The 12,685-nt window shown below is 30.8% G+C and overlaps 1 protein-coding gene across 4 annotated transcripts; it reads left to right on the forward strand.

The window, feature by feature from the left end:
• Window positions 1-1,894: 1,894 nt before the first annotated feature.
• LOC126703105 ((+)-neomenthol dehydrogenase-like) lies at window positions 1,895-11,883 on the forward strand. Of its 4 annotated transcripts, none has more exons than XM_050402021.1 (5): window positions 1,895-2,001; window positions 2,237-2,480; window positions 10,140-10,217; window positions 10,378-10,560; window positions 11,330-11,883. In XM_050402021.1, exons 1-5 carry the CDS (start codon window positions 1,967-1,969, stop codon window positions 11,708-11,710), a joined length of 921 nt encoding a protein of 306 aa, XP_050257978.1. In that variant the 5' UTR covers window positions 1,895-1,966; the 3' UTR covers window positions 11,711-11,883. The 4 variants fall into 4 exon arrangements, with proteins under 4 accessions (XP_050257978.1, XP_050257977.1, XP_050257976.1 ...); XM_050402020.1 differs by lacking the exons at window positions 10,140-10,217; window positions 10,378-10,560 and adding exons at window positions 3,032-3,109; window positions 3,270-3,452 and having other exon boundaries at window positions 11,330-11,878; XM_050402019.1 differs by lacking the exon at window positions 10,140-10,217 and adding an exon at window positions 3,032-3,109 and having other exon boundaries at window positions 11,330-11,874.
• Window positions 11,884-12,685: the final 802 nt, after the last annotated feature.

Raw genomic sequence — 12,685 nt, forward strand, 5'->3', positions numbered from 1 at the left:
CACATATGACATTATTTGTTCTCATCTTTTCCTGCAAAGAAGTTACTTAGTTTATTTTATTTTATTTCTTCAAAATCAGGAATGAATTTTTGGCTATTAATTTATAGTTGAAGGTTTTCTGCCTTTCAAACAACGGAAAGCATGAATCCTAAGAATTCAAACATTCACTTCTTCATGACAATAGTTTTACAACCAGGTTCTGTTTCCATTTAGCTTAAGAAAAATAGGGAGGAGAGGGGGGGCAAGAATTTTGATCAGTAAATAAGGGGAAGAACTCAAATTGCACCAATGTGGTACTGAGGACATAACTATGTGTTTCTATTTGACACAAAAAGAAAAATGTCAAAAAATTAGATTTTATTCTAATTAGGCCTTTTTTTTATGAGGTTATTCAAACTACATCTTATTATAACTTAGACTGAACCCCTAACTTCATAAAAGTTTTTTGAAGCCTAAAAAATAAAAAAATTTATCAATAGAAGAATTATATATTTTAATTTTACATTTAGGCATATTTATGAGTTCTAGGATAAAACAAAAATTCACAACATTTTCAAATTAGCCTATCACTGCACATGTGGGCTATTAAAAGAAATTCCAAATTGCATATTAGATGAGACTCATGTTTGAGGTGATATGTTAATTTTTGAATGTGAAATTATTGTCAAATTTTACTGTGTCCCTATTTTATTGCATATTTATATGGCATTAAAGACTCAACCAGCATGTATAACATTCCTAAATTGCGCATAGTATTCTAATTGGACTTGAATGTGACCGTAAAAACCATATAAAATAAGGAAATATTACTTAATGTTTAAAAATATCAAAAATTGACACCATTGTGATGTCCTTCTTAACATTTATTGATGTGCTCGTTGTTTCAAGCTTGATGTAGAATTGGAGAATGGTAGATGAAGCAAATCAAGTGTGGATAAAGCTTCCGATGGTGCATTTGTTACAACATTTAGCAAAAGTTCTTTATCATAAAATCCCTAAATGCCTACACCGTAATAATTCTGTAATACCTTAAATTTGGTTTTGTGTGAAGATTTGGGTTGTGAATGCGTTGTGTGGACATGTACTGAATCATTTTTATTGTCTTTAGAATAATCAAGAATGTATAAATAGTTATAATGAATGTTTGAATTATTTATTTTTGTAATTGACTACACATCAATTTGTAAGTTTTATATAATAAAATTCGAAGTATTCATAAAATTTGTAATACAATATAGTGATATACAAACCTTATAGTTTGTTTTTGCTAATTTGATAATTGGGGGATTTAGGATTTAAATCCTGAATGTCTTTTTTAAAACACCAAAAAGTGTCATCCAATTGAACTACCAAGTTCTTGGTTATTTACATATATTTAAGAAACTTTTATTGTTAAGCACTATCTTTGTTCTTTATAGTTTTCTTCCGTTCTTGTCTGTTTGCCTTTTTGCAATCTTTATTTCCGAAAAAAAAAAAAAAAAAAAAAACAAACAAAAACAAAACATAATGATGTAGAAATGTTCCTTTGACTGAGTTCAATATATAAAAAATATATTTTTTGAGAAACTATATATAATATATTTGAGACTAAAGTTTAATGTTGTTCCAATCGGGAGGAGCAAAAAGATGTATTAGTCAATATTAATTCATTGTCAAGAACAGTTGAAGATTATTTATTCATATTATTCTAATAAATAATATTCATAAATAATATTCAACTGTTGAATATTATATAGATCATAGATGTCATCATGGCGTTCGTGTAGAAATAGAATGGATTAGATGGAAAAAAATGTCATGGCTTACGTATGCAAACGTTTAGCAAGACTGAGAAAGAGACAATTCAATGAGCCAAAATTATAAATACCAATCAGCTTTAACATTTTTTTAAACCAACTTCAAACCACAAATTTAATTAAGGTATCTTCTGCATTAATTGGTGGTACATACTTTAAGCTCATAACAAATGGCTGAAACAACCAACAATCCTGAAACGAAGAGGTAATTTGATCTTTAATTATAATGTTTTTAGTTTTTTTTTAAGTGAGTTTCAACTTATGATGTCTGCTTCTGATGATAGTCATTATTATCAGACCCAGACATCAATCAGTTTCTAATGTAGGCGGAAATTAAATCTCAAATATCTTAATTGAACATAAGCCAGAGATTCTAGTGACATCCTTGATCCTCATTATTCTTTCCTCCTTTTTTGCATTTATTTCAAACTCTTTCCCAGAGTTGCAGTCGTAACAGGAGCCAACAAAGGGATAGGATTTGAAATATCCAAACAGCTAGCTTCAAATGGAGTCAAGGTGATATTAACTGCTAGAGATGTGAAGAGGGGCACTGAAGCTGTTGAAATACTCAAGGCTGCTGGATACTCCGATTTGAGTTTTCATCAACTTGATGTCTCGGACCCAGTTAGCATTTTTGCTTTCGTGAATTTCATCAAAACCGAATTTGGGAAGCTTGACATATTGGTACCTAGCTAATCCAACTCTCTAGCCATCTTCTGAACTTGACTCTATATATACTACTACTTGCATGTGATCGTGTAGATTGTGTTTAATTGCTTCATTAACTTGTTGCAACCATTTTCCTAGAATTTGGGATGAGCAAAATTTTGATTTTAACAAAGATAATACATTATATTATGGTGTTTTGATTCTAATACATTGCTAATTGTTTCAAAATTTATCACTGTCATCATAGTAGGAATTTCTAGTTAAGCTATTTTTGTCTCCACATCTCCTCTTATTTAAATAAAATTAAAAAAAAAAAAACAAATTCTCACATATGGCAGCTTAGATTAACCGATTAAATCAATAATTTTTTAACAATTTAAACTTTTGAGACAAATAATAATTTATGAGATTTGAAAAAGACAACTATGGTTAAATTATTTTTCTATATAGAGTTTTAAATAAAGATAAACCATGTATTATTTTTCTCTTTTTTCCATCTATTTTTTGCTAGCTTGGCGAAATTGAAACCCAATTTAACTAGATGAAATTTTGTTCTTATTATGCAGGTAAATAACGCAGCGGTTAATGGATTAACCACAGTTGGTACAGTGGATCCAAAAGACTTAAAATTTGGTCCTGATGATGTGAGTCTCTCAGTGTAATATATAATCTTTTCAGTATTTCAAAATTTGAGGACATAATCCAAAATTTAGTAACATGGCAAGATGAATAATTAAAAGGAGTAATCAAATAATTTAACTTAGACATGTATGAAAGATGGCTTACCACTGTCTACGATAACAGTTTGTAGGTCCAAATGCCGGAGCCTTTACGAAATTTGTACAGCAAACTTATGAATCTGCGGTGAACTCTTTCAAAACAAATTATTATGGGATCAAGCATTTGAGCAAAGAACTTATTCCACTTCTTCAGTTATCAAAATCAGCAAGAATAGTAAACATCTCCTCCACCTCGGGACAGCTTGAGGTAAAATATTATTAATCCAAAGAAGCTAGTTACCTCTAGTTATGTCATAGTAGACATGCTACCACCGAAGAAAGAGAATGTATCTTATGTATCGGGTATATACATTACATCCGTCACTGTTTGTGGCCCTATAGGCTGTAAGAGGTTGGATGTATACACCATATACGTAGGATACTTTTAAAAGAGGCACAATTCCTTCATAATCACATGGTTAATAAAATTATTATGTGACAATTTAAAGAGTAATACTAGTTAGGAATATCACAATTTTATTATTTAAATATTGCAAGCAAATAGAAATGTCACTTTTTAAATACAAGATAAAAGGATAATAAAAAAATTTTATTTATGATATTGTTGATGTTTTACTATTCACATTTATTATAATATTAGATTATATATGAATATTTTGGAGTAAAACTAGTTGTAGATTTAGTATTTTGAGTCATGATCATCAAACATTTACTAGAGTACATGATCTGTACACACTGTTATCGTTCACATTTTATTATAAATATCTAGGAAAAAAATTGTGAAAATTATGCACGAAATTCTAGATATGATGTGTACGGAGTATACACTAATTAGTGTGTAAATTCCCCAATAACTTGAAAACTTTATGGTTGTTCCTGATAATTAGATGATATGAACATGTTTTTATTTGTGCTTTGAAACTGTATTTGACATGCATTAAACGAATGGTGCTAGAATTTTCTGGACCAAGATGAAAAAAAGAAAAATATTTAAATTGAAAATTTGTGTTTGTATTTCAGTTTATTTCAAATGAGAATGCAAAGAAGAAGCTAGGAGATGTGGATGGTCTCACAGAAGAGAAAGTGGATGAGGTGGTTGAAGAGTTCTTAGAAGATGTGAAGGAGAATTTGATAGAAGATAAAGGTTGGCCTAGTAATAATTTTTCAGCGTATTCTGTCTCCAAGACAGTTCTGAATGCGTACACAAGGGTTCTAGCAAAGAAGTATCCCACAGTTGCCATTAACGCAGTTAGTCCTGGATTTACCAAAACGGATTTGAATTACAACGCTGGGGTCTTGACTACTGAAGAAGCTGCAAAAGGCCCTATGATGTTGGCTTTGATGCTTGATTCTAAGCCTTCTGGACTTTTCTTTGATAATACAGAAGTTTCAACGTTTTGACTGCATGTACTAATGTGTGCGTGGAAGGCAGAGACAGAATAAGGCTAAAGATTGTTGTTGTTGTTGTTTTATTTTATTTGATGTTGGCTTTGATGCCTGATTCTAAGCCTTCTGGACTTTTCTTTGATAATATAGAAGTTTCAACGTTTTGACTGTAAAATATTATGCAATAGTTATAGACATGTTAGGTATGTGTACTCATGTGTGCGTGGAAGGTAAACTATGGCGTCTGTTTTTTATAGTAGCTCTTTTATTATTAGATTAAGACACCAATCGGTTTTTGGGGTAGGCGGTGATCGAACCCCATATATCTTATTCAATTATTAGAGATCTTATCAGTTGAGCTAATTGGTTTTTTTTTTTTTTTTTTAATTTTTTAAAAAAATTTTTTATGCAAGATAGAAATTCTATTCTAGCTTAATCTAAGTGTATATGTGTGTAAAGCTCTCTCCTGGAAACTTGAATCCCGACTCTTACCCCCTACACCCCACAAGCACTTATACTTGTGGAGTGACCATCGCATCACGGGTGTGTGGTGGTAGCTAACTGGTTTTTTTATCAGTTAAGTTAAATGTATGAACTACTTTCTCTTGCAATTGTGTTTCTTTTGTACTTAATTTTAATAAAATAAATTTATGATGAATCGTGCACAAGGACAATTTTCATGGAGTTAGTCTTGCCAGGAAAAATAGGGTGAAATTATTGGAGTCATACAATATAGTTACTACAATTTGTACCTAAAGCGGAATTCAATATCTCTAATGATATAAAAAAAAAAATCGTAGTTATTGAGGTCATAATATAATATATTGTAATTATTTGAGGTCATAATATAATATATTGTAATTAGCACTTAATAAAAATGGTCTTTAGTGGTTGTGCAAATGAAAGCAACATTACATTAATAAAAAAAGAAAAGAAAAGAAAAAAGATTTAGATAGCAATTATGAAGTTGTGAAATAATTGAAATTAAAAATTTTAAAAGTTGTGAAATAGTTGAATATATAATTTTACATTTTCTTTACAGTAATTTCATTAAAAAGAAGAAGAAGAAGAAGAAGAAGAAGATAAGCTAAGGCTAGGGTTTGTTAATGCTTTCACACATTTCCTAGTATGAGGCAGGAAAACAGTTTTAACTTATAAGCATAGCCTCCAGTCTAACTGGAGAAGTATTAAATGGATCTACAAGCATGAAATTTGCTCTAGCATAAATTTTGTGCTTTAGTCAGTTTAACAAGGCATTCCAAAGAAATAAGAATTGGCTCAATGAATAGGAAAAGTAACACGTAAAAAAAAAAAAAAAAAAACAAAAAACCCAGATCATATGCTTACAGCTTTCAACAAATGTGACATTTTGTTTTTTGGGGCCAATTAAACTTAAATTCAAGCAAGGCAAGGCTGCTATCTGATTATCAACAGAGAATTTTTTTTTTTTTTTGAGAAACAATAGAGAATTTAACTATGTGATTAATTGATCAATGCAATCACATTGTTACATTGTTGAATTTAATCGAGAAAATTAACAACTATATGCCTAAATTTTAATTCTTTTGTCCGTGAGACACGCATGGAATCCAATATCATTGATGGATGGTCAAAGGCTCAAAGGACCCTAGGAGTTGGGACTAGGGCCACCGCTGATAGAGAAGTCCATCTCTCATTATTGGCCTTGTAGTTGTTGTAGCTCGGCCTATGACTGGAAACTATACCCAAACTACAAAGATAAACCCGTCAGCCTAATTTGTCTAGCTAGGCCATTATGCATGTTTTAGACTTTTTTTTAGGGCCTGTTATAGACTTATCGACACCAATTTGTGTGTGTGTGTGTGTGTGAAAGAGAGAATTAAATCGGCCCAAAAGTGAAAAAAGGTATTAGGATCAAATTTTGCTTACCTAATTATAATCACAAGGGAATCAAAATCCTTGTGTTCCACACCACATATGACATTATTTGTTCTCATCTTTTCTTGCAAAGAAGTTACTTAGTTTATTTTATTTTATTTCTTCAAAATCAGGAATGGATTTTTGGCTATTAATTTATTGTTGAAGGTTTTCTGCCTTTCAAACAACGGAAAGCATGAATCCTAAGAATTCAAACATTCACTTCTTGATGACAATAGTTTTACAACCAGGTTTTGTTTCCATTTAGCCTAAGAAAAACAGGGAGGAGTGGGGGTGGGGGGACAAGAATTTTGATCAATAACAACTATTAGTAGTAATTAACAAATAAATAAAAAACGGTTTAAATTCCTTAACATGAGATATTGCACATGAGGGGAAGAACTCAAATTGCACCAATGTGGTACTGAGGACATAACAATGTGTTTCTATTTGACACAAAAAAGAAAAATGTCAAAAAATTAGATTTTATTCTAATTAGGCCTTTTTTTTAATGAGGTTATTCAAACTACATCTTATTATAACTTGGCTGAACCCCTAACTTCATAAAAGTTTTTTGAAGCCTAAAAAAAATAAAATTTTATCAATAGAAGAATTATATATTTTAATTTTACATTTAGGCATATTTATGAGTTCTAGGATAAAACAAAAATTCACAACATTTTCAAATTAGCCTATCACTGCACATGTGGGCTATTAAAAGAAATTCCAAATTGCATATTAGATGAGACTCATGTTTGAGGTGATATGTTAATTTTTGAATGTGAAATTATTGTCAAATTTTACTGTGTCCCTATTTTATTGCATATTTATATGGCATTAAAGACTCAACCAGCATGTATAACATTCCTAAATTGCGCATAATATTCTAATTGGACTTGAATGTGACCGTAAAAACCATATAAAATAAGGAAATATTACTTAATGTTTAAAAATATCAAAAATTGACACCATTGTGATGTCCTTAACATTTATTGATGTGCTTGTTGTTTCAAGCTTGATGTAGAATTGGAGAATGGTAGATGAAGCAAATCAAGTGTGGATAAAGCTTCCGATGGTGCATTTGTTACAACATTTAGCAAAAGTTCTTTATCATAAAATCCCTAAATGCCTACACCGTAATAATTCTGTAATACCTTAAATTTGGTTTTGTGTGAAGATTTGGGTTGTGAATGCATTGTGTGAACATGTACTGAATCATATTAATTGTCTATAGAATAATCAAGAATGTATAAATAGTTATAATGAATGTTTGAATTATTTATTTTTGTAATTGACTACACATCAATTTGTAAGTTTTATATAATAAAATTTGAAGTATTCATAAAATTTGTAATACAATATAGTGATATACTAACCTTATAGTTTGTTTTTGCTAATTTGATAATTGGGGGATTTAAGATTTAAATCCTGAATTTCTTCTTTAAAACACCAAAAAGTGTCATCCAATTGAACTACCAAGTTCTTGGTTATTTACATATATATTTAAGAAACTTTTATTGTTAAGCACTATCTTTGTTCTTTATAGTTTTCTTCCGTTCTTGTCTGTTAGCCTTTTTGCAATCTTTATTTCCCAAAAAAAAAAAAAAAAATGATGTAGAAATGTTCCTTTGACTGAGTTCAATATATAAAAAATATATTTTTTGAGAAACTATATATAATATATTTGAGACTAAAGTTTAATGTTGTTCCAATCGGGAGGAGCAAAAAGATGTATTAGTCAATATTAATTCATTGTCAAGAAAAGTTAAGTATTATATAGATCAGAGATGTCATCATGGCGTTCGTGTAGAAATAGAATGGATTAGATGGAAAAAAATGTCATGGCTTACGTATGCAAACGTTTAGCAAGACTGAGAAAGAGACAATTCAATGAGCCAAAATTATAAGTACCAATTAGCTTTAACATTTTTTTAAACCAACTTCAAACCACAAATTTAATTAAGGCATCTTCTGCATTAATTGGTGGTACATACTCTAAGCTCATAACAAATGGCTGAAACAACCAAGAATCCTGAAACGAAAAGGTAATTTGATCTTTAATTATAATATTTTTAGTTTTTTAGAGAGTTTCAGTTTATGATATCCGCGTTTGATAATAGTTATTATTATCGGATTAAAACATCAATCAATTTCTGATGTAGGCGAAGATTAAATCTCAAATCTCTTAATTGAATATAAGCCAGAGATTCTAGTGACATCCTTGATCCTCATTATTCTTTCCTTCTTCTTTTTTGCATTTATTTCAAACTCTTTCCCAGAGTTGCAGTCGTAACAGGAGCCAACAAAGGGATAGGATTTGAAATATCCAAACAGCTAGCTAGCTTCAAATGGAGTCAAGGTGATATTAACTGCCAGAGATGTGAAGAGGGGCACTGAAGCTGTTGAAATACTCAAGGCTATTGGATACTCCGATTTGAGTTTTCATTAACTTGATGTCTCAGACCCAGTTAGCATTTTTGCTTTCGTGAATTTCATCAAAACCGAATTTGGGAAGCTTGACATATTGGTACCTAGCTAATCCAACTCTCTACCCATCTTCTGAACTTGACTCTATATATACTACTTGTTAGTGATCGTGGTAATTCCACTTCAGAGAAGCTAAAGGAAATTACAAATAGCTGATCTGTGTTCAGTTCTGGATTGATTGCATCATAGGCACAAGGTTGAAGATGACTGAATTTGGGGATGACCATTGGTTTACATCCAGCTGCAACGCACCGTTTCACTAATGTAATATAAGCACAACGCACCGTTTTGTATGTGTTTGTTATTTAAGCTTCAGAAGCTAGAACGGTGTCGTTTAAGGGATGCAACAGCCTTTCAAATATAATGGCGCGAAACCTCTGTCAGTTTGGAGTTAGTTAGCTTTCCTAAATTCACGGAGATTGATCTGTATGATCAGGATCAATTCTGTTACTCAATACCTTAGGCAGATTACATTATATATATGATTGTACTCTCAGATTATTAATCAAGGAAGAAAATCTCTCTCTCTCTCTCTCTCTCTCTCTCTCTCTCTCTCTTTTTCTGTTACGTCTTTCTCTGAATATTTTCTCTTCACACAAACAGATATTAATCTTAGTCAAGATTACTCTCTAACACTGAGATTGTGCTTTACAATCCATTAAGAAAATCTTCACTACTACTTGCATGTGATCGTGTAGATTTTGTTTAATTGCTTCTTTAACTTGTTGCAACCATTTTCCTAGAATTTGGGATTAGCAAAATTTTGATTTTAACAAAGATAATACATTATATTATGGTGTTTTGATTCTAATACATTGCTAATTGTTTCAAAATTTATCACTGTCATCATAGTAGGAATTTCTAGTTAAGCTATTTTTGTCTCCACATCTTCTATTATTTAAATAAAATTAAAAAAAAATTATCACACATACGGCAGCTTAGATTAAATGATTAAATCAATAATTTTTTAACAATTTAAACTTTTGAGACAAATAATAATTTATGAGATTTGAAAAAGAAAACTATAGTTAAATTATTTTTCTATATAGAGTTTTAAATAAAGATAAACCATGTATTATTTTTCTCTTTTTCCCATCTATTTTTTGCTAGCTTGGCGAAATTGAAACCCAATTTAACTAGATGAAATTTTGTTCTTATTATGCAGGTAAATAACGCAGCAGTTAATGGATTAACCACAGTTGGTTCAGTGGATCCAAAAGACTTAAAATTTGGTCCTAATGATGTGAGTCTCTCAGTGTAATATATAATCTTTTCAGTATTTCAAAATTTGAGGACATAATCCAAAATTTAGTAACATGGCAAGATGAATAATTAAAAGTAGTAATCAAATAATTTAACTTAGACATGTATGAAAGATCGTTTACCACTGTATGCGATAACAGGTTGCAGGTCCAAATGCCGGAGCCTTTAAGAAATTTGTACAGCAAACTTATGAATCTGCGGTGAACTCTTTCAAAACAAATTATTATGGGATCAAGCATTTGAGCAAAGAACTTATTCCACTTCTTCAGTTATCAAAATCAGCAAGAATAGTAAACATCTCCTCCACCTTGGGACAGCTTGAGGTAAAATATTATTAATCCAAAGAAGCTAGTTACCTCTAGTTATGTCATAGTAGACATGCTACCACTGAAGAAAGAGAATGTATCTTTTGTATCGGGTATATACATTACATCTGTCACAGTTTGTAGTCCTATAGGCTGTAAGAGGTTGGATGTATACACCATATACGTAGGATACTTTTAAAAGAGGCACAATTCCTTTGTAATCACATGGTTAATAAAATTATTACGTGACAATTTAAAGAGTAATACTAGTTAGGAATATCACAATTTTATTATTTAAATCTTGCAAGCAAACTGAAATGTCACTTTTTAAATACAAGATAAAAGGATAATAATTTTTATTTATTTATGATATTGTTGATGTTTTACTATTCACATTTATTATAATATTAGATTATGAATATTTTGGAAAAAAACTGGTTGTAGATTTAGTATTTTAAGTCATGATCATCAAACATTCACTAGAGTATATGATCCGTACACACTGTCATCGTTCACATTTTATTATAAATATTTGGAAAAAAATTGTGAAAATTATGCACGAAATTCTAGATATAATGTGTACAGAGTATACACTAATTAGTGTGTAAATTCCCCAATAACTTGAAAACTTTATGGTTGTTCTTGATAATTAGATGATATAAACATGTTTTTATTTGTGCTTTGAAACTGTATTTGACATGCATTAAACGAATGGTGCTAGAATTTTCTGGACCAAGATGAAAAAAAGAAAAAATATTTAAATTGAAAATTTGTGTTTGTATTTCAGTTTATTTCAAATGAGAATGCAAAGAAGAAGCTAGGAGATGTGGATGGTCTCACAGAAGAGAAAGTGGATGAGGTGGTTGAAGAGTTCTTAGAAGATGTGAAGGAGAATTTGATAGAAGATAAAGGTTGGCCTAGTAATAATTTTTCAGCGTATTCTGTCTCCAAGACAGTTTTGAATGCGTACACAAGGGTTCTAGCAAAGAAGTATCCCACAGTTGCCATTAACGCAGTTAGTCCTGGATTTACCAAAACGGATTTGAATTACAACGCTGGGGTCTTGACTACTGAAGAAGCTGCAAAAGGCCCTGCGATGTTGGCTTTGATGCCTGATTCCAAGCCTTTTGGACTTTTCTTTGATAATACAGAAGTTTCATCGTTTTGACTGCATGTACTAATGTGTGCGTGGAAGGCAGAGACATAATAAGGCTAAAGATTGTTGTTGTTGTTGTTTTATTTTATTTGATGTTGGCTTTGATGCCTGATTCTAAGCCTTCTGGACTTTTCTTTGATAATACAGAAGTTTCAACGTTTCGACTTCAAAATATTATGCAATAGTTATAGACATGTTAGGTATGTGTACTAATGTGTGTGTGGAAGGTAAACTATGACGTCTGTTTTTTATAGTAGCTCTTTTATCATCAGACCAAGACACCAATGGTTTTTGGTGTAGGCGGGGATTGAATGTCAGATCTTTTATTCAATTATTAGAGATCTTATTAGTTGAGCTAACTGGTTTTATTTTATTTTATTTTTATAGAAGATAGAAATTTTACTTTAGCTTAATCTAAGTATATATGTGTGAAGCTCCTTCTTGGAGACTTGAATCCTGGCCCTTATCCCCCACACCCACAAGCACTTATACTTATGGAGTGACCATCGCACCAATGGTGTGCGGTGGTAGCTAACTGATTTTTTTACCAGTTGAGTTACATGTATGAACTACTTTCTCTTGCAATTGTGTTTCTTTTGTACTTAATTTTAATAAAATAAAATTCTGATGAATCGTGCACAAGGACAATTTTCGTGGAGTTAGTCTTGCCAGGAAAAATAGGGTGAAATTATTGGAGTCATACAATATAGTTACTACAATTTGTACCTAAAGCGGAATTCAATATCTCTAATGATAAAAAAAAATAAAAAATAAAAAAACATAGTTATTGAGGTCATAATATAATATATTGTAATTAGCACTTAATAAAAATGGTCTTTAGTGGTAGTGCAAATGAAAGCGACATTACATTAATAAAAAAAAGAAAAGAAAAGAAAAAAGATTTAGATAGCAATTATGAAGTTGTGAAATAATTGAAACTAGTCGCTAACCCATGCGATGCATGGAAAAGCTATTGAATATGAGATT

This window comes from Quercus robur, chromosome 10, assembly GCF_932294415.1.
Source record: "Quercus robur chromosome 10, dhQueRobu3.1, whole genome shotgun sequence".
Lineage (NCBI taxonomy): Eukaryota > Viridiplantae > Streptophyta > Magnoliopsida > Fagales > Fagaceae > Quercus > Quercus robur.